The sequence below is a fragment of the Tursiops truncatus genome, chromosome 5 (genome assembly GCF_011762595.2).
Source record: "Tursiops truncatus isolate mTurTru1 chromosome 5, mTurTru1.mat.Y, whole genome shotgun sequence".
NCBI lineage: Eukaryota > Metazoa > Chordata > Mammalia > Artiodactyla > Delphinidae > Tursiops > Tursiops truncatus.
In genome coordinates, this window is record NC_047038.1 from 93,291,255 (window position 1) to 93,314,506 (window position 23,252).

The window sequence follows — 23,252 nt, forward strand, 5'->3', positions numbered from 1 at the left end:
GGAGGAAGGTGATCCCCACGTCTCACTCTTCCGCCATCTTCCCGGAAGCTTCGATTGTCCTTTTTAGTAAGGTACGTTACTTTCTTATCCTTTTAAAACTTTACACCTAATCCCAAATATAAGGCAGCATGCGCGGTGGTTAAGAACACAGACTGTGGCCAGAATGTGCTCTTCGGTTCGGACCCCAACTCTGCCCTTTATGACTTTGTGACATTGGGTAAGTTAGTCAACGAGAATGTGGAATTCGTGTCTTCTCGCAACCAGGACACCTACCAGGCACAGGTGGGGGCCACGGACACCTCCAAACTCTGGAACTCCACACTCCCGAGGCCCTCCTTTCACGTGCTGCCTCTCCCCTTCTGCACAGATCTGTAGCATGTATTTTATACGTGTACATATACACACATGCACCTATAATATACACATTTATGTATATATACATACACATATGTTATATATATGTGTTAATAGTTGCTTAGTAAATAGTTGCTATCAGTATTGTATGGACATATAACTTGTATACTGGACATTTTAAAAGGGTTTTGGGAAGTCGTATGTTTAATTTTTTAAAAAAAGCAATTATCCCTATGGTATCGTATTTTGAAACGTTATGAAGAGTGGTTGGTAAATTGATGAACATGGTCGTGAAATGCACACGTGAGAAAACCATCCAGCAGCTGATGGACTACTTTATAAATTCTGCACAGGGGTGTAGTGCTGATCCTTCTGAGTAACAGAGGTCATGGAGAGATCTGTCTGGATAGAGGATAGGTCTGAGGTTGGAGAAGTGGAAGCCTCTGCTCTACCCTGTAAGTTCGGGGCACTGTGCCAATAAATGCAAATGTCTTACCTAATTTATCCTTCTGGGTAGGTTTTTTTTGGGTGGTATGCGGGCCTCTCACTGTTGTGGCCTCTCCCGTTGCGGAGCACAGGCTCCGGACGCGCAGGCGCAGCGGCCATGGCTCACGGGCCCAGCCGCTCCGCGGCATGTGGGATCTTCCCGGACCGGGGCACGAGCCCGTGTCCCCTGCATCGGCAGGCGGACTCTCAACCACTGCGCCACCAGGGAAGCCCCTGGGTAGGTTTTATCATCTTAATTCTTTTTACATAAAAGGAAACTGAGGCTGAGTCAGGATAATTATCTTGCTTAAGGTTCTGTAATTATTAAGGCAGGGAGCTAGATTCCAACCCAGATTTGTTTGACTCCAAAATCCATCTCTAGATTATGGATGATGCAGTCTACTCTCTGAATTTTATGGAAGAGGATCTGAGACCCACGCAAGTGACTTGTCTCGTGTGCCCAGCTTGATAAAAGCAGGTTCTGGCTCTCAGTCCAGTGCTCTTATTCTATACTAGGTTGTTTCTCCATTTCTTGTCTTTTGCTTTGCTCTCTCATTGTTTCAGAAGTCTTGTTTCTTTAACTGTATTTCAAGTTCAAGGGCAAATATAAGGGACTGAGTTGTATTCTTCTGTCTCTGGTTTGGGCTGTATTTTTTGATATCTTTCATATTGTATAGCACAATGATAAATCCTCAATAAATTCTTGGTGAATTGAATTCTTAAAGGAGTTGGTCTCTGAAATCCTGTTTTGACTGAGGCAGAGGTATAAATACATACAAATATACATATATACATATTGGGGTTTTACTTTGAGAAATTCAGTCGATATTTTATGATAAAGGCTCTCAGTGCTATCGTAGCCACTGCTCTGTTTTTAAACAGTCTGACCACCGTTATCTTTTAACATTTTTGTTCAGTGTAATCACTGATATTTTAAGGTTTATATATACCATCTTACTATTTGTTTTCTATTTGTCACTTCTGTTCTATTTTTCTATGTTTTTTCTTTTTGTCTTTTGGATCAATCTAATCATTTTTGTATTTAATTTCCCATTAGCTTGTTAGTTTTACATGCTTTTACTAATCTTTTAATGGTTATCCTAGAGATTACAATATGTAGTAATCCTTTTAGTTATCTCTTCCCAACTAATACTAGAACCTTGAAACACTTCAGCTTTATTTATCCCTCTACTATCTTTTTTTTTAACATCTTTATTAGAGTATAATAGCTTTACAATGGTGTGTCAGTTTCTGCTTTATAACAAAGTGAATCAGTTATACATATACATATGTCCCATATCTCTTCCCTCTTGCATCTCCCTCCATCCCACCCTCTCTGTCCCACCCCTGTAGGTGGTCACAAAGCACCCCGCTGATCTCCCTATGCTATGCGGTTGCTTCCCACTAGCTCTCTGTTTTACATCTGGTAGTGTATATATGTCCATGCCACTCTCTCACTTTGTCCCAGCTTACCCTTCCCCCTCCCCATATCCTCAAGTCCATTCTCTAGTAGGTCTGTGTCTTTATTCACGTGTTGCCCCTAGGTTCTTCTGACCGTTTTCTTTTTTAGATTCCATATATATGTGTTAGCATACGGTATTTGTTTTTCTCTTTCTGACTTACTTCACTCTGTATGACAGTCTCTATCCCTCTACTATCTTATGTATTATTGTTATTAGGCATTTTAAACTTGCATATATTTTATATCCCACAAGATATTAGCATTTTTGTTTTGTATAGTTATTTATTTAGATTACTCACATATTTGACCTTTTGATTACTCAAAACTCCTTCCTACATTACTGTGTTTCCATCTAGAATCAATTTTTCTTTGCCTAAAGAACTTCCCTTAGTATATATATATATTTTTAGTTTGAATTTGTAGGTGACAAATTCTCACAGGTTTTATTAATTTAAAACATCTTTATTTTACTTTCATTGTTGAAGGATATGTTTGCTAGGTATAGAATTCTAAGTTGATGGTTGTTTTTTTTTCTCACTTTAAATATTTGTCTTCTAACTTTCACCTTTTTTTTTTTTTTGTGGAGAAGTTAGCTGTCCATAATTAAATTTCAAATTAATTATGTTTGTAGATATTGTATCTGATGAAATATTCATAGTTTTTAAAAAATCTGCAATACACGTTTTTATTGTCTTCTGTTATCTTCATAAAGTTCTAAACAAAATAAAGTACCATCTTTCTTTGAGTTACATGGTAGTTAAGTTCCTGGACAATTCAGTGTATTTTATTACCACTCAATAAATTCTTTATGTTTATGTGTAAAACAGATAGGAATAGTTAAGATATATAATCAGATAACTATAAACAGCTTTTTCATTGACATGAATGTTTTGTGGGACATTTGAAAGTCATGTGGAAGTGGGACAGTTTCTCTTGGTGCAGGATGGTCTTGCTCATTACATGACATCTGGAATTTATGATCCTTGTCTATTAAATGCCAGTAGCATCCTAACCTTCATTCTTCAGAGCAAATTTTTAAATGCCTCTTGGAGTGGCATAGTTCCCTGTTTAGGAGCCTGCTTTACATTAAATAGTGAGGACTGGTCACCAGTGATGCTGCCTTTGACTCAGGGCCTCTGCTGGGCCTGACAACTGACATAGTAGGATGTGGCTTTATATAGTTGAATGTGAGCATCAGTACAATTCCCAGCCATTTACTGGGTGGTCAGTTTAACTAGGTCAGCTGCCAAGAGGCTGGCTAGAGGAAAGAGTTAGGAATGAAAGTTTTGCTGCATAGCTTCCAATGCTATGACACAGCTTTGATGTGCTGGAACACAAGAGCATCAGACAGACAAGGCTAGCATTCAGGCAGAAATAGACGGGCCTTTTTAGAGCAAAGGTCTTGACTGAGACATAGGTCTAGAAGGCTGGATCTCAAACAGCGCGTATTGAAAACGGCTACTGCAGCTGCAAGAGCAGCATGGAGAGTGAAGTGTTGTTGTCTGTGTGTTTGACTTTCAGCAGTTACATCACAAAATTGCCAGCAGTTATTTAAATTTGGGAATATCTGTCCATCCACCCATCCATCCATTCATTAAGTCAGTCAAAATCATAAGTGCCTGCCATGTTTCAGTTACTATGGGAATACAAAGCTACCTCTATGTAAAGAAATTGTCCTTACTCTTGGGGAGGTAGATAGATGTAAACAACTAATTATAGAACAAATGATAATGATCTATTGGGGGAGGAAGACAAGAAAATAAATAATTTTAATATGAGAGATCATGGTATAGCTATAATTTAATTTCATGTCCAAACATTTTGAATGTTTAATTTTTTTTTCTTCATTTGCCTTAGGAATAGGAAATGAAGTCTTTGAGAGCTGAATTGTTAGAGGAGAAAAAAAGCAATTTCAAGCTTAAGCTGTACTAGAGTCTCCCTAGTATCTGGACTACTTAAAGTGGAAATATGAGGAAGACTTTTTATTCATTTTAGAACTTTTTCTGTGGTTAACATCTCCCGGAATTTATGAGGGTTATTTTGTCATTGGAGTCCTCTTAGTTTGGGCTTTCACTGTAACAGGATTGTGTTAGAACAAATGAAAAGCTGGGTGTAAAAATAGAAGAGCTAAGCCTGTGTTTCCATTGCTTCAGAATTTGGAATGTGAGCACACTCACTGGGTATTTAATCTTATTCTGTATTTTGCAGTGTTCCTTTTGTGTGTATGTGTGTGTGTGTGTGTGTGTGTGTGTGTGTGTGTGTGTACTACTCCAGGAGTATAGTTTCCACAGCACTCTATAGTGGAATATTTTGTAAACATTTAAGCAGTGGGAAAGTTAACTTCCCCTTATCTTGGAAGCTGGAGGGATTTTCTAAAGCTCTAAATGCTACAACTGTTCCCTCTGTCACTGAAAATACCGTGGTCAACTGGTTAAGATTGTGGCAAGTGACCAAAGTCATAGCTAACATTTATTTAGAGCTTTCTATGCACCAGTCACTGTGCTAAGTAAGTACATTAGTTTATTTCACCTTCACTGTCACCCCATTGGGTCCTATCTTACCCTTAGTTTATATATTAGGAAATAGAGACTCAGAAAAGCTAAGATTTGTCTAAGTTCCCAAAGCTAGGAAGTAATTGAATCGGCATTTGAACCCAAGTTTATACACTCTACCATATTGGCATTTGGCATTGCTACTTGAACTAGTGTGCTGTATAACTTTGTGTCCATAGACCAATGCTGTGGGTACAGAGGTGGGTGTGGTGGGGAAAATGTAAGTTTCAAAATCAAATGGCCATAGGTTCAAATATAGGTACAATCACTTACAAGCTTCGGGAATATCACCTAACCTGTCAGAACCTTGGTTTCCTTATCTGTAAAATGGGGATATGATAATATGTATCTCAAAATATTTTAGGAAGAAATATGAAAGATGTGAATGTGCCAAAGTAGCTGGAACCCAGAAGGTGCTCTCTTTCTCCTTTGTCTTTTCTGTACCAAATAGAACTTGGAGGAATAGACTGGGTTTTTGGAAGTAGGGGGAGCTTTGGGAACTTGAGCAGGGAAATATTGACTTAGTCACGGAGGCAGAGAAGGCCTCCCAGAGGAAGTGATATTTCAAGTGAGACTTGGAGGATGTGTGGAAGTTAGATTAAGAGGGTGGAAGTGGGCTGTTGAAGGCTTGGGGAGCCTGTTAGGCAGGTAAGTCACTTAACCTCACAGTCCTTTCCTCTGTAAATTTAGCAGCACTTCCCTAGGGTGCTGCACCTTGTTGGCCTCTTAAAGTGAGAAAGTGGAAGGAAGTAAGAGTGACTTGAAATGGTAAGACTGCTCTACAGTATCTATCTGTCTATCTATACACACACTACATATATAAAATAAGGCACATATATATAATAAAGCATTCATTCTTTTTAAAATTTATTGTTTTATACAGCAGGTTCTTATTAATTATCCATGTTATACATATTAGTGTGTAGAGAACAAACGTATGGACACCAAGGGGGGAAAGTGGCGGGGGATGGTGGTGGTGTGATGAATTGGGAGATTGGGATTGACATGTATACACTAAAGCATTCATTCTTACTGATGCTATATGATAACAGTGTAGCAAAGAAGAAAAAGGATGGTTTTGAATCCCAGATCCACCCGTTAGTGGATGTGCTCTGGACAATTCACTCAGCCTTTTCGCACCCTATTCCCTCATTGATAAGATAGGGTAGTGATGCCTTGTCCGCAGGGTGCTGGGAGGGGCCGTGAGACACTGAATGTGTGGCAGATCTGGAGAAGTATTGGCCCTTGGCGGTAGCTTGTTCCCTCTCCTTTCTTTGCCCTGCCTCCATCTATGTTAGTGCACTATTATAAGAAGACATGTACCAGAACATGATGTTAACTTGCCATGCTGTTCAGGGTCTCTTGTCAGACAACTGAACAAAGACATTTTCAGTTATGTATAGCAGCTATCTTTTCATCTGGGATTCATGCTGTTGCTTTTGTATCTAAGTTGATCTTCTTATGGCTGATGCCTTCAGGTTTATCATTTTAAGACAACAGCAGGAGGAGATCAGGTACAAGCTAATCACTCCAGGAGGCCAAAATGCGAAACTACTTAGGCCCTTGATGTGCGAAACAAACTCCATAAGGGGGTATTGTATGGAGCAAGCCTTTGAAATAGGTCTCAAACAGGAAGTGGATCACCATTTTCTTTTATTTGGCATTGACTTGTATTAGTCCCTCCTGAAAGGGGAGAATTTGATGTAAACACAAGGACTCGTCTTTTCTTAACAGTGTCGTCTGCTCCTTTTTATTTGGGGCTGGAGGAGGAGCTTCCCATGAACTTTAAAATGAGACCAAATGAAAAAGGTATTATTTATCTAAGCTGTCTGAGGAAGGGCACTTGGGTGAAGAATTGAACTCTGAAATAACCTTATGAAAGTTATTGATTCGTTCCTTTATGGTTCCTTGACAAACGAGAACCATTATTTCTGTGTCCGAGCTGGAGCTGGGTCAAAGAACCCTTTTATATGGATTATCTTTCCTGAAAACCAGACTTGTCAGGAAAATGAACCTCCAGAAATAAAGACACAAGGCCCAGTGGAATATTGTGGTCCTTTCATTGCTTTGAAGGACAAGTAGAGAACACAGTTCATTTTTTAAAATCTCACTGACTGCAAGGAGGTTTGGGGATAACGCAGGAAGTTTAGCTGAATGGCTCACTGTTAGGTGTTTGGTGCGTGGTTTTATTTAACTCCCTTCCCCTCTTGCCAGTTCAACTCCAAGGCCCAGATGCTATGTACCTATGGTTGGCAGGAAAAAGGGCACCACATTTTTGGTTTTTCTATCTTACATTTTGAAAGTAACTTTACAAGATCACATAAGTTACATATTTTGTTATTGAAAAAATAGAAAATATGGATAAGGAAAAAGGAAAAAACAAAAAAATCAAGAATCCTCACCCAGGAATGACCACCCTTCGCTTACTGGTTTGTATTATTCCATACTTTGTTTCCATGCACAAAAATATATTTTAATTATAAAAAGCCATTATATACTATTTTGTAATTTAAAAGCACAACTTTGGGGTTGCTTTAGTCCTCCTTTCTCATTTTTGGCCTAAGAAGCTAAGGGGATTTAAAATGAGATGAATTAATCAGTACCTAAAATAGGGTTATTATAACATTCAGGTGAAAGAAAATTTATGTCGATAGTTGATATACTGCTATTGTAGAGTACCATAAATGATATCCCCCCAGAAATTTGAATACTCATGAGGGATATAGTCACTGTTTATTTTTAGCATTAAACAAATGTTTAATAAATATTTAACCAAGTGAAATAGTTTTTGTTGTGTTTTATGAAGCACCTTGCTATGACTGTAAGGTATTTAGGGACGAAGGCACTATATTATCTACAACAACACTTTATTCACTTATTATTAAAATTATTAAAAGCCGTTTAGATTGCTTTTTAGGTTTGTCATAATTTAATCCTTTAATCTATATTTTAGGGAAAAACTATTATAAGACCCTTTCTTTTGCAGAGTGTGTTAGATTGGAAGAGAGGATTATAAAGTGACGGAATTGCAACGGTAACATGGACACTCTATAACATTTACTTCACAGTGTTAGTTTTTTGAGTTTTAGCGATTGAGGCACTCTAGCATCCCTACCTTCATAAAACAATTTTATGGCACCATAGAAATTGACTCGTTAAATATATGGCCATCTATCTAGGCCTTGGTAAAGGGCTCATTTTATTTAAAGTTAGCCATAAATTATTGACTCTATGAGGACATTAATATAAGGAAGTTTTTCTGACAATGCCTAGATGAAGAAAAGTTTTCTTTGTAGTTTGATTCCAGTGACCTACGAGCCTTCCACATTTTGGGGATTTTGTAGTGATGTCACTTGAACATTGTTTTCTCAAGACCTCTTGTCCTAACTGGGGTATCTCAAGTCATCGGGATAGATATTTTCCTGAGGATAAGCAAGGACTCAGGGTTGTTCACTAATGAATTCAGCCAACACTCAGGAATCGTGCCAGGTGAAGGGGCTGTACAGAAAGGAATAAAGCGAGCTCTCCTTCCTTGGAGAGTCATAGACTAGTGTGAACAAATTAAATGCTTCCTGGGCCCAGATAAGTTTAACTTTGAATTAACATAATGAATGTTATGAATGAAAGTGAAAAATTATTTCATGTTTTTAGAACATCCTGTTTAGAGTTCAGTAAGCTGAGTCCAGTGATTGAGAGCTGGGAAAAGGTATACTGGACTGTTCTGGAGGCTAGAGTCACTGAGGAAATAGTTGAGGTATAGGGAAGAACTTGATGACTGGTGGAAGAATGCCACATCTGGAGAGAGTAGCGATGACAGGCATCTTAGAGCCACATTGAGCTGAAGCTAGTTCATGGAGCTCGCATGGTCATCTGAGGTCTGAGTGAAAAGGAAGATGGGTTCATGGTTACAGAGGCTTTTCCAATTATCTAAGTAGTCTTGAAAATGCAACCTGTGGATTCATTCCTTTCTTCTAATGCAACATCCTGGGTCTTTACAGTGCTGGGGGTCCTAATTAAGTAATAATTTCACTCCATTGTGCCTTTGTAGGCTGGAGTGGGGAGATGGAAAGTCAAGGTACTTAGGGGAATGTTTTCATCCCGAGAAAAGGAAATGTTTAGAAGATATTTTCTAAATGCCTGTGACACCGTAGGAAGCATTTGGATTAAAAATAAATAACATTAAAAATAACTTAATGGGCCTTTAGTAAGTTCCAAGCACTGTTCACATCTCTTTAAGCAAATCATCTCATTTGATCCTTTCAATAACCCTCTGAGTTTAGTACTTTATCATCCCTACTTTACAGATGAGGAACCTGGGACACAGACACCTTGAAAATGGACTCACTGGTGTCACCATTAATGAATGGTGACACCAGGAGTCAAGTCCAGAAACCTGGCTCCAGAGCCTGAGTTCTTAGGTCTCCTACAGCTTCGTGAACTCGAGCAAATTGCTCAATCTCTCACGTCTTGTTTCCTCATGTGTTCAGTGGGAATAGTCATGGTAATAACAGTGCCAGGTTCATAGCGTTGCCATTCCTATAAGAGCTTTGCATAGCGTTGATGAGCAGTTGCCTACCTCTCTGCTGGGCCCACTCTCTAGGGTGATGGCAGAGGTCAGGAAAGCAAACGAGGCCACCCTCCTCCAGCACCACAAGTGCCTTCTCCTACCAGCACTTCCTGTCAGCATAAGGGATCAATAAACAGTAGTCGCCGACTTTGTGAAGTTGTCATTTTCATTTAATCTGTATCCTGAAGCTGATATCGTTTTCTTAAATCAGTAGGGAACATATATTACATCGTGCTTGAGATTGAAATTCTTTTTTTTTCCCTCAACTATTTGTCATTGCTTTCTGGGTTAAGAGTAGACTGTAGTTGGCACACTATTGCAAATTTCAGAAGAATGTGCTGTAACAAAAAAGAGAAAGAAATTCAGAGGTATTCCAAGTCAGGTTTTATTTATTTTTTATTTTTTTAACATCTTTATTGGAGTATAATTGCTTTACAATGGTGTGTTAGTTTCTGCTTTATAACAAAGTGAATCAGTTATACATATACATATGTTCCCATATCTCTTCCCTCTTGCGTCTCCCTCCCTTCCACCCTCCCTCCCACCCTCCCTATCCCACCCCTCTAGGCGGTCACAAAGCACCGAGCTGATCTCCCTGTGCTATGCGGCTGCTTTCCACTAGCTATCTATTTTACATTTGTTAGTGTATATATGTCCATGCCACTATCTCGCTTTGTCACAGCTTCCCCTTCCCCCTCCCCATATCCTCAAGCCCATTCTCTAGTAGGTCTGTGTCTTTATTCCTGTCTTACTCCTAGGTTCTTCATGACATTTTTTCCCTTAAATTCCATATATATGTGTTAGCATACGGTATTTGTCTTTCTCTTTCTGACTTACTTCACTCTGTATGACAGACTCCAGGTCCATCCACCTCATTACAAATAGCTCAATTTCATTTCTTTTTATGGCTGAGTAATATTCCATTGTATATATGGGCCACATCTTCTCTATCCATTCATCCGATGATGGACACTTCGGTTGTTTCCATCTCCTGGCTATTGTAAATAGAGCTGCAATGAACATTTTGGTACATGACTCTTTTTGAATTATGGTTTTCTCAGGGTATATGCCCAGTAGTGGGATTCCTGGGTCATATGGTAGTTCTATTTGTAGTTTTTTAAGGAACCTCCATACTGTTCTCCACAGTGGCTGTACCTATTCACATTCCCACCAGCAGTGCAAGAGTGTTCCCTTTTCTCCACACCCTCTCCAGCATTTATTGCTTCTAGATTTTTTGATGATGGCCATTCTGACTGGTGTGAGATGTCTCATTGTAGTTTTGATTTGCATTTCTCTAATGATTAGTGATGTTGAGCATTCTTTCATGTGTTTGTTGGCAGTCTGTATATCTTCTTTGGAGAAATGTCTATTTAGGTCTTCTGCCCATTTTTGGATTGGGTTGTTTGTTTTTTTGTTGTTGAGCTGCATGAGCTGCTTATAAATTTTGGAGATTAATCCTTTGTCAGTTGCTTCATTTGCAAATATTTTCTCCCATTCTGAGGGTTGTCTTTTGGCCTTGTTTATGGTTTCCTTTGCTGTGCAAAAGCTTTGAAGTTTCATTAGGTCCCATTTGTTTATTTTTGTTTTTATTTCTGTTTCTCTAGGAGGTGGGTCAAAAAGGACCTTACTGTGATTTATGTCATAGAGTGTTCTGCCTATGTTTTCCTCTAAGAGTTTGGTAGTTTCTGGCCTTACATTTAGGGCTTTAATCCATTTTGAGCTTATTTTTGTGTATGGTGTTAGGGAGTGATCTAATCTCATACTTTTACATGTACCTGTCCAGTTTTCCCAGCACCACTTATTGAAGAGGCTGTCCTTTCTCCACTGTACATTCCTACCTCCTTCATCAAAGATAAGGTGACCATATGTACATGGGTTTATTTCTGGGCTTTCTATCCTGCTCCATTGATCTATCTTTCTGTTTTTGTGCCAGTACCATACTGTCTTGATTACTGTAGCTTTGTAGTATAGTCTGAAGTCAGGGAGCCTGATTCATCCAGCTCCGTTTTTTGTTCTCAAGAGTGCTTTGGCTATTCGGGGTCTTTTGTGTTTCCATACAAATTGTGAAATTTTTTGTTCTAGTTCTGTGAAAAATGCCAGTGGTAGTTTGATAGGGATTGCATTGAATCTGTAGATTGCTTTGGGTAGTAGAGTCATTTTCACAATGTTGATTCCTCCAATCCAAGAACATGGTATATCTCTCCATCTATTTGTATCATCTTTAATTTCTTTCATCAGTGTCTTATAGTTTTCTGCATACAGCTCTTTTGTCTCCTTAGGTAGGTTTATTCATAGATATTTTATTCTTTTTATTGCAATGGTAAATGGGAGTGTTTTCTTGATTTCACTTTCAGATTTTTCATCATTAGTGTATAGGAGTGCCAGAGATTTCTGTGCATTAATTTTGTATCCTGCTACTTTACCAAATTCATTGATTAGTTCTAGTAGTTTTCTGGTAGCATCTTTAGGATTCTCTACGTGTACTATCATGTCATCTGCAAACAGTGACAGCTTTACTTCTTCTTTTCTGATTTGGATTCCTTTTATTTCCTTTTCTTCTCTGATTGCTGTGGCTAAAACTTCCAAAACTATGTTGAATAAGAGTGGTGAGAGTGGACAACCTTGCCTTGTTCCTGATCTTAGTGGAAATGGTTTCAGTTTTTCACCATTGAGGATGATGTTGGCTGTGTGTTTGTCATATATGGCCTTTATTATGTTGAGGAAAGTTCCCTCTGTGCCTACTTTCTGCAGGGTTTTTATCATAAATGGGTGTTGAATTTTTTCAAAAGCTTTCTCTGCATCTGTTGAGATGATCATATGGTTTTTCTCCTTCAATTTGTTAATATGGTGTATCACATTGATTGATTTGTGTATATTGAAGAACCTTTGCATCCGTGGGATAAATCCCACTTGATAATGGTGTGTGATCCTTTTAATGTGCTGTTGGATTATGTTTGCTAGTGTTTTGTTGAGGATTTTTGCATCTATGTTCATCAGTGATATTGGCCTGTAGTTTTCTTTCTTTGTGACATCCTTGTCTGGTTTTGGTATTAGGGTGATGGTGGCCTCGTAGAAAGAGTTTGGGAGTGTTCCTCCCTCTGGTATATTTTGGAAGAGTTTGAGAAGGATAGGTGTTAGCTTTTCTCTAAATGTTTGATAGAATTCGCCTGTGAAGCCATCTGGTCCTGGGCTTTTGTTTGTTGGAAGATTCTTTTTTTTTTTTTAACATCTTTATTGGGGTATAATTGCTTAACAATGGTGTGTTAGTTTCTGCTTTATAACAAAGTGAATCAGTTATAAATATATATATATGTTCCCATATCTCTTCCCTCTTGCGTCTCCCACCCTCCCACCCTCCCTATCCCACCCCTCTGTTGGAAGATTTTTAATCACAGTTTCAACTTCAGTGCTTGTGATTGGTCTGTTCATATTTTTATTTCTTCCTGATTCAGTCTTGGCAGGTTGTGCATTTCTAAGAATTTGTCCATTTCTTCCACGTTGTCCATTTTATTGGCATAGGGTTGCTTCTAGTAATCTCTCATGATCGTTTGTATTTCTGCAGTGTCAGTTGTTACGTCTCCTTTTTCATTCTAAATCTATTGATTTGAGTCTTCTCCCTTTTTCTCTTGATGAGTCTGGCTAATGGTTTATCAATTTTGTTTATCAAAGAACCAGCTTTTAGTTTTATTGATCTTTGCTATCATTTCCTTCATTTCTTTTTCATTTATTTCTGATCTGATTTTTATGATTTCTTTCCTTCTGCTAACTTTGGGGTTTTTTTGTTCTTCTTTCTCTAATTGCTTTAGGTGCAATGTTAGGTTTTTTATTCGAGATATTTCCTGTTTCTTAAGTTAGGATTGTATTGCTATAAACTTCCCTCTTACAACTGCTTTTGCTGCATCCCATAGGTTTTGGGTCGTCGTGTCTCCATTGTCATTTGTTTGTAGGTATTTTTTGATTTCCTCTTTGATTTCTTCAGTGATCACTTCGTTATTAAGTAGTGTATTGTTTAGCTTCCATGTGTTTGTATTTTTTAGAGATGTTTTCCTGTAATTGATATCTAGTCTTATAGCATTGTGGTCGGAAAAGATACCTGATACAATTTCAATTTTCTTAAATTTACCGAGGCTTGATTTGTGACCCAAGATATGATCTATCCTGGAGAATGTTCCATGAGCACTTGAGAAAAATGTGTATTCTGTTGTTTTTGGATGGAATGTCCTATAAATATCAATTAAGTCCATCTTGTTTAATGTATCACTTAAAGCTTGTGTTTCCTTATTTATTTTCATTTTGGATGATCTGTCCATGGGTGAAACTGGGCTGTTAAAGTCCCCTACTATGAATGTGTTACTGTCAATTTCCCCTTTATGGCTGTTAGTATTTGCCTTATGTTTTGGGGTGCTCCTATGTTGGGTGCATAAATATTTACAATTGTTATATCTTCTTCTTGGATCGATTCCTTGATCATTATGTAGTGTCCTTCTTTGTCTCTTCTAATAGTCTTTATTTTAAAGTCTATTTTGTCTGATATGAGAATTGTTACTCCAGCTTTCTTTTGGTTTCCATTTGCATGAAATATCTTTTTCCATCCCCTTACTTTCAGTCTGTATGTGTCTTTAGGTCTGAAGTGGGTCTCTTGTAGACAGCATATATATGGGTCTTGTTTTTGTATCCATTCAGCCAATCTGTGTCTTTTGGTGGGAGCATTTAGTCCATTTACATTAAAGGTAATTATCGATATGTATGTTCCTATTACCATTTTCTAAATTGTTTTGGGTTCATTATTGTAGGTCTTTTCCTTTTCTTGTGTTTCTTGCCCAGAGAAGTTCCTTTAGCATTTGTTGTAAAGCTGGTTTGGTGGTGCTGAACTCTCTCAGCTTTTGCTTGTCTGTAAAGGTTTCAGTTTCTCCATCAAATCTGAATGAGATCCTTGCTGGGTATAGTAATCTTGGTTCAGGTTTTTCTCCTTCATCACTTTAATTATGTCTTGCCAGTCCCTATGACTTGCAGAGTTTCTGCTGAAAGATCAGCTGTTAACCTTATGGGGATTCCCTTGTGTGTTATTTGTTGTTTTTCCCTTGCTGCTTTTAATATGCTTTCTTTGTATTTAATTTTTGACAGTTTGATTAATATGTGTCTTGGCGTATTTCTCCTTGGATTTATCCTGTATCGGACTCTCTGTGCTTCCTGGACTTGATTAACTATTTCCTTTCCCATATTAGGGAAGTTTTCAACTATAATCTCTTCCTATATTTTCTCATTCCCTTTCTTTTTCTCTTCTTCTTCTGGAACCCCTATAATTTGAATGTTGATGCGTTTAATGTTGTCCCAGATGTCTCTGAGACTGTCCTCAGTTCTTTTTATTCGTTTTTCTTTATTCTGCTCTGCAATAGTTATTCCCACTATTTTATCTTCCAGGTCACTTATCCATTCTTCTGCCTCAGTTTTTCTGCTATTGATCCCATCTAGCGTATATTTAATTTCATTTATTGTGTTCTTCATCGTTGCTTGTTTCATCTTTAATTCTTCTAGGTCCTTGTTAAATGTTTCTTGTATTTTGTCTATTGTATTTCCAAGATTTTGGATCATCTTTACTATCATTACTCTGAATTCTTTTTCAGGTAGACTGCCTATTTCCTCTTCATTTTTTAGGTCTGGTGCTTTTTTATCTTGCTCCTTCATCTGCTGTGTGTTTTTATGTCTTGTCATTTTGCTTATCTTACTGTGTATGGGGTCTCCTTTTTGCAGGCTGCAGGTTTGTAGTTCCCGTTGTTTTTGATGTCTGTCCCCAGTGGCTATAGTTGGTTCAGTGGGTTGTGTAGGCTTCCTGGTGGAGGGGACTAGTGCCTGTGTTCTGGTGGATGAGGCGGGATCTTGTCTTTCTGGTGGGCATGTCCACGTCTGGTGGTGTGTTTTGGGGTGTCTGTGGACTTATTATGATTTTAGGCAGCCTCTCTGCTAATGGATGGGGTTGTGTTCATGTCTTGCTAGTTATTTGGCATAGGGTGTCCAGCACTGTAGCTTGCTGGTCATTGAGTGAAGCTCGGTGCCTGTGTTGAGTTGGAGATCTCTGGGAGATTTTCACCGTTTGATATTATGTGGAGCTGGGAGGTCTCTTGTGGACCAGTGTCCTGAAGTTGGCTCTCCCATCTCAGAGGCACAGCACTGACTCCTGGCTGGAGCACCAAGAGCCTTTCATCCACACGGCTCAGAATAAAAGGGAGAAAAAGTAGAAAGAAAGAGAAAGAGAGAGAAAGAAAGAAAGAAAAGAAGGAAAGGAAGAAAGGAGGGAGGGAGGGAGGAAGGAAAGAAAAAAGATAAAATAAATAAAGATAAAATAAAGTTATTAAAATAAAAATAATTATTAAGAAAGAAAATTTTTTTAAAGAAAAAGAAAAAGCGGATGGATAGAACCCTAGGACAAATGGTGGAAGCAAAGCTGTACAGACAAAATCTCACACAGAAGCATACACATACACACTCACAAAAAGAGGAAAAGGGGAAAAAATCATAAATCTTTCTCTCAAAGTCCACCTCCTCGATTTGGGATGATTGGTTGTCTATTGAGGTTTTCCACAGATGCAGGGTGCATCAAGTTGATTGTGGAGATTTAATCCACTGCTCCTGAGGATGCTGGGAGAGATTTCCCTTTCTCTTCTTTTTTCACACAGCTCCCGGGGTTCAGCTTTGGATTTGGCCCCATCTGTGCGTGTAGGTCGTCGGAGGGCGTCTGTTCTTCGCTCAGACAGGTTGGGGTTAAAGGAGCAGCTGCTTTGGGGACTCTGCCTCACTCAAGCCGGCGGGAGGGAGGGGTACAGAGTGCAGGGCGAGCCTGCAGCGGCAGAGGCCGGCGTGACGTTGCAGCAGCCTGAGGCCCGCCGTGCGTTCTCCCGGGGAAGTTTTCCCTGGATCCCGGGAACCTGGCAGTGGTGGGCTGCACAGGTTCCCCGGAAGGGGGTGTGGATAGTGAGCTGTGCTCACACACAGGCTTCTTGGCGTGGCAGCAGCAGCCTTAGCGTCTCATGTCCGTCTCTGGGGTCCGTGCTTATAGCCGCGGCTCGCGCCTGTCTCTGGAGCTCTGTTAAGCAGCGCTCTTAATCCCCTCTCCTCCTGCACCAGGAAACAAAGAGGGAAGGAAAAGTCTCTTGCCTCTTCGGCTGCTATAGACCTTTTCCGGGACTCCCTCCCGGCTAGCCGCGGTGCACTAACCCCCTGCAGGCGATGTTCACGCCGCCAACCCCAGTCCTCTCCTTGGCGCTCCGACTGAAGCCCGAGCCTCAGCTCGCAGCCCCGCCCGCCCCGGCGGGTGAGGAGACAAGCCTCTCGGGGTGGTGAGTGCCGGTCGGCACTGAGCCTCTGTGCGGGTATCTCCCCACTTTGCCCTCCGCACCCCTGTTGCTGCGCTCTCCTCCGTGGCTCCAATGCTCCCGCCGTCCACTACCCGCAGTCTCCGCCTTGGAAGGGGCTTCTAGTGTGTGGAAACCTTTCCTCCTTCACAGCTCCCTCCCACTGGTGCAGGTCCTGTCCCTATCCTTTTGTCTCTGTTTATTCTTTTTTCTTTTGCCCTACCCAGGTACGTGGGGGGTTTCTTGCCTTTTGGGAGGTCTGAGGTCTTCTGCCAGCCTTCAGTAGGTGTTCTGTAGGAGTTGTTCCACGTGTAGATGTATTTCTGGTGTATCTGTGGGGAGGAAGGGGATCTCCATGTCTTACTCTTCCGCCATCTTCCCCTTCCGCCTTCTTCCCCTTGTTCCCTATATTTCTTAAATGACTTTGGGTTTTAAGCACATTCTCTAAAAGCTTATACATTTACCATTTCTCAGCACAAAAGGATGACTTCATTTTTCCTTGAGAATGTCGTGCACAATCCATGTAAATCTGGACCAAACAGCTGGGTACCATAGCCTAGCCAAGTTGACCCTTGAAATTAACCATCCCATTTGTTGTCTGCCTTTGTGTGAAAACATCCGTTGCTAGCATCCATCCTTTTCCTAGCTCATCCCAGTTCAGGTTGAGTGCTAATATTGTGATGACTCTATCAAGAGTTTAGAAACTTCCCTTACTCCTCCCCAAAGTATTTGAGTAGCACGTCAATTGTTTGAGGACCAGAGGATGAGGAAGTATAGAAAGGAGGACAAAGCCTTCACTAAGCGACTTGTGAACTGTGAGCTCTTGGTTTAGAGGACCTACAGTGTGCTGGGCCCAGGACGGTGCCTGCTTCGGGCGCTCACAGTCTGGTCCAGCCAGGATAACAGGAATGTAGATGAGTGCAGTGAAGCGTGGCAGTGTATGCAGGACACAGTAGGGTCACTGAGAAGCCATGAGGAGCCGTACCTGAGTGGAGGGTTCAGTGTGCAGGATTAAGGGTTAGGAAGTGATTTGTTCTTGAGGTTGAGGCTTGAAAGAAGTGTATTGCTTTGTAAGCTCTCTTTGGGGGAGTCACGGAGAAGCAGGGATCCAGGTAGAGGGTAAGCTGTGAGGTCAGATAAGGGAGGCTGGGGCTGTCCAATGGCTTGACCAACTAGAGTGGATGAAAGTCTCAGAACTGTGAGATTTCCCGAGGCCAGGGAGAGAGGCGAGCGCCAGACGATGGGGTCTGTGCTTTATCCCATCAGAGGTAAAGGTGAGCCATGGAATAGATGAGCATTGGTGGATGTAGTAGCAAAGAGCTGGGAAGTGAAGTGTGAGGTGCTGATAGTATCTAGTGGCACAAGCTGCTCTTAGGATGCTGGTTAGTGCTAGTCTAAGTGTCATTTTCCTGTGAACATGCTCCAATGGTGTCTGCTAGTTAACAGCAAAGAGAAACCTCAAGTCTGAGAGCAGCTTGTCCTCCTGAGGTTTCAGTCCAATCGCTTGTTTTTCTCTGGGTATTGACAGCTCCCTGCTGCATGCCCTTGTCTTTGGCTACGTGGTTTGACTGTTTTGACATGGATTAGACTGTATTGCCTCTCCGGGTTTAATCAATGCCCAGCAAGCACCGTGTGTATCCGTGACTTTCCTTTGCCTTTTAATTGTTCAGGGTGTAGCGCTGTTGATGGTACCAAGTTTTTGTGCTCGTACCTTGACTGATCAGTTTTTAACTCAGAGCTTATGCTTCTTTGCAGGATGCCACCGTTTGGAAGCCTGATTCATGCCAGAACTGCCGTTGCCATGGTGATATCGTTATCTGCAAACCTGCTGTTTGCAGAAACCCTCAGTGTGCCTTTGAGAAGGTATGGTATCCTAACTGTTTTCTAAATGTAAAGTCAGGGAATGGTAGGGTGTTTGCATTTTTTCGGTCATCTGGTTTTGACATTTATCCCAATCTCTAATTGCAAGGTTTAGGAAATATAGGAGAGAATTTTAACATATTGTATCTAAGAATATCTTAATTCCTGTTTATTGGGCATTTACTCTGGACCAGGGGCACTCAAGGTTAAAACTTAAAGGTTTTTTTTTTAAATTTTTTTTAAAGAAGATGTTGGGGATAGGAGATTATTAATTAATTGATTTATTTTTGCTGTGTTGGGTCTTCGTTTCTGTGCGAGGGCTTTCTGTAGTTGTGGCAAGCGGGGACCACTCTTCATCGCGGTGCGTGGGCCTCTCACTATCGCGGCCTCTCTTGCTGCGGAGCACGAGTTCCAGACGCGCAGGCTCGTTAGTTGTGGCTCACAGGCCTAGTTGCTCCGTGGCATGTGGGATCCTCCCAGACCAGGGCTCGAACCTGTGTCCCCTGCATTAGCAGGCAGATTCTCAACCACTGTGCCACCAGGGAAGCCCAAAACTTAAAGGTTTTATAGTGTTATCCCATTTAATATTATGTGGGGTAGGTATCTTTATCCCCACTTTACAGATGAGGAAAGTGAAGCCTGGAGATTTTAGGCAACCTAATAGGATTATGCAGTTAATAAACTGTTGCCCAGAGATCTTCCCTGGGTCTGACAGATGCCACAGCTACTGATACTAACCACAACATTTTACAAGCCATTGAACTCACTGAAAGTCAGAATTGACTTCTCAAAGATGATTTTCTAAAGACATTATTTGTTGTGCAACTGATTGTATCATCATGCTGTTGTTGGGCTACCTAGGATCATAGGATAGGGTTTGACTCAAGAAATCTCCTGGTATTTAACCAAACGTGTGAGGGATAGTTCTTCCTTTTCCTTTGTTAAACTTTTTCATTTTTTTGACTACACATCTATTCTGTTAGAATTTTGTTTTTCCACGTGCTGACTCTTTTCTTTTTAAAGTGAATCTACTTACAAAAAAAGGCTTAAGCTTCAAATTTGAACATTTGAAACCCCCTGGAGAAGACCAATTATTTTCTTTAAAAAGCTTTCTGTCAATTTCACAAGCACAGTTTATTTTTCTAGTTTTATCTCTCCCCACCCCATAATAAATAATCTTGAGTCTTTATGCCGTCTAATGCTAAGAAGTTTCTGTTTGTTTCTAACATGGGAGTGAAGGTTCTGTATACCTTTAAGGGTATTTCTCAATTTCTGCATGGGTATATTTCTGAGAAGCTGCATGTACGTCAAATGTTGGTAAATTTGATAATATTTTGCTGTATGTCGTCAGGCTATTTCTGGAGTAACCACTCCTAAAAGATCTCTGTTTTGCTTGCTGAGTAAATCTGGGCTGGTTTTGTAAGGACCATGAAGACATGCCCTCCTCCACTCCACGTGAATAATTATGGCATCATGGAAGAAGCACTGAATTAAATGTTAGAAGACATAGGCGGTATTGCTGAAAGCTAAATGTGTTCTATACCAGGGGTCAGCAGACTAAATGTGGCCTCTACCTGTTTTTGCATGACTTGTGAACAAAGAATGGTTTTTACATTTTTCAGTAGTTGGAAAAAAACAGCAGAGAACAGTATTTTATGATGTGAAAATTGTATGAAATCAAGTTTCAGTATCCATAAATAAAGTTTTATTGAAACACAGGCACACTCACTTATTTATTGTCTACAGCTGCTTTTGTGGTACAATGACAGAGTTGTGTAGTTGTGATGTAGACCATATGTGGCCCCCAAAGGCTAAAATATTTACCATCTGGCCCTTTATAGAAAAAGTTTCTGACCCTTGTTCTATACCAAGTGTGATTTTGTCCATTCCTAATTTGTTCTTCTGATTTTTCTCAGTAAATGAAAACTCCCTTCTCCCAGTCGCTCAGGCCAGTAAACTTAGTATCATCCTCCCCACTTTCTCCCACATCCCACATCCAGTACATTAGCAAATCCTCCAGCTTTTCCTTCATGAAACAATACACTGCAGATGCAACTTCTCTGCTTTTACTCTGGTTCAGCCTATTATCTTTTTTTTTTTTTTTTTTTTTTTTCTTGCGGTCCGCGGGCCTCTCACTGTTGTGGCCTCTCCCGTTGTGGAGCACAGGCTCCGGACGCGCAGGCTCAGCGGCCATGGCTCACGGGCCCAGCCACTCCGCGGCATGTGGGATCTTCCCGGACCGGGGCACGAACCCGTGTCCCCTGCATCGGCCGGCGGACTCTCAACCACTGCGCCACCAGGGAAGCCCTCTTATCTGTTATTTATTTATTTATTTTTGCCTGCATTCTCCCTGTAGCCTCTTAACTTGTTTCACTCTTTCTGTCCTTGCCTTTTTCACTGTAATCTTGATATAGCAGCCAGGGTGATCCTATTAAAATTTAAGTCATCATGTTGCTTCTCTCCTTAAACCCCCCCAATAGCTCTTGATGGCTTCTCTTCTCACTTTGAGTAACTCCAAAGTACTGCTGTACCCTCTGATTTATTGACTAGTCTCCCCGCTCCCTCTGCTTCAGACACCAAGCCTGCTTGCTGTTCCCTGGATTTGTGCCAGGCATACTTCTGCCATTAGGGCCTTTGCACCCTGCTGTTCCTATTGAAATTATCTGTCTATCTATCTATCTATTATCTATCTATCTAGTCTATCTATTTTGACCCTTTACTTCCTTTAAGTCTTTCTCGAATGCCATTCTTTTGAAATTGCAATTCTCCACCCCTTACCACACATTTCCTACTCATTTTCCATGCTTTATTTTTCTTCTTGGCACTAACTACTGTCTGACATACTCTATATTTTACTGATAGTTCTTGTTTACTATCTCTTTTATTCACCGTGTATCCTCAGCACCTACAATTGCACCTGATACATGGTAGGCACTCAATAATTATCTTGTGACTGAATGAATGAATACATGAGAGATGAAGCTAGAGAATTGGTAAGTTCAAGGTTATGGAGAGCCTTGTATGCTGTACTGTGGAGCTTGGAATTTTATTTTTAAGGTGATAGAATACTAATGAAGGCATGTGGGTAGAATGGCCAGCTTTTCTTTTTGAAAGATCTTTCTGGTTTTTCAAAGGTAATGCGTAATATTGGAGATGAGGAGATCAGTTCAGAGGCTGTAGGAATAGTCCAGATGAGAGGATGAGTACCTGAATCGGGTCACTGGTCATGTAGGGATCAAGAGGAAGGGCAGCCTCAGTAAGTACTTAGGGGATAAATCAGCAGAACTGAATGAAGGTACGAGGGTGAGAGAAAGGAAAAGAAAAGGTGACTCACATATTTATGGCTTGATGACTCATTGGCTAGCTGAGCCACGAACTGATATTGAGAATATATGAGAATGAGGAAGAGCATCTTATCTGGGAGGAGAACAATGATTTCAGTTTGGGGCACATTGAGTTTGAAGTGTTCGTGGAAGAGCCAGGTAGATATGTCCAAAAGGCAGCTGGAGAAGACAGAGTTGGAGATATAATGTGGGTATCATTAGCAGGGAGACAGTAGTGTAAACCTTTTGAATTAATGAGCTCATCCAAAGAGATTGTGTGAGAAAAGAACACAAGACCAAGGGTGGAATTTGGGGAGCACCGTCATTTAAGGGGAGGTGAACATAAAAAAATGGGAACTTAGGAAGATTAAGGAGACATGGTCAGAGAGATAAGGAGTAAGAAATGATCAGAGAAGAGAGCAGTGTTGTGGTAGCCAGGAGAGGAGGGAGTTTCCAGAAGGAGTTTATATCAACAGTGTTGATCCCAGGTAAGGAAGTAAGTGGGAGGAGAATTTAATATGATCCATTGAATTTGGCAACATGTAGGCCACTGGCGGCCACACTGAAGTTGGTGTCATTGAAGTGATGGGACTGTATGCAGAGGCTCGAGGAGTGAATGGGAAGTGGGCAAAGGAAGGCCAAGTATATAGGCTCCTCCCAGGGAGCTTCACTGAGAATGGAAGAAAGAAATGGGATGTTAGGCAGACACCACCACATCCGTGAAGTGTCTTTGAACCTCCCATCCCCAGCCATCGAGCCTCTTGGGTGTTGTTGTGTGCTTTGTGTTGCCCTTTTTACAGCCCTTGACCAGACTGCAAATGCTTGTTTATTTGTCTGCTGAAGATGCTTAGTCAATATTTTTAGAATAACCAAACAAGGGAAGGGAGAAGGTTTTGTTTTGGCTTTTGATATTGCTATGAAAGAGACATGATCACCTTGAGAGGGAAAGGGGGCTGACCTAGAAGAGAGAGAGAAGTTGAAGATATGGGGGATGGGGGAGACAGAGCGACAGAATGATAGAACTGGAAGAGGCCTTTAAAATGGATTTAGTCAGGCTTTCTCATTTTATAGACAAAGAAACAGACTTTTAGTTGTTTAGTCACTTGCTCAAAGATACAGAGCTGGGGGGCTTCCCTAGTGGTGCAGTGCTTGGGAGTCCACCTGCCAAGGCAGGGGACACGGGTTCGAGCCCCGGTCCGGGGGGAATCTCGCATGCCGCAGAGCAGCTGAGCCCGTGCGCCACAGCTGCTGGGGCCTGCGCGCCTGGAGCCCGTGCTCCGCAACGGGGGAGGCCACCGC

At 40.8% G+C, this 23,252-nt stretch overlaps 1 protein-coding gene across 8 annotated transcripts in view; it reads left to right on the forward strand.

The window, feature by feature from the left end:
• The window catches only part of FRAS1 (Fraser extracellular matrix complex subunit 1), a 465,636-nt gene that overhangs the window by 159,541 nt on the left and 282,843 nt on the right, over positions 1 to 23,252 (forward strand). For all 8 annotated transcript variants that reach the window (XM_033857169.2, XM_033857168.2, XM_033857167.2 and 5 more), the window contains one exon: positions 18,526 to 18,633. In XM_033857169.2, coding sequence (XP_033713060.1) covers positions 18,526 to 18,633 — 108 coding nt within the window. Of the gene's footprint in view, positions 1 to 18,525; positions 18,634 to 23,252 lie in introns of those variants that run through there.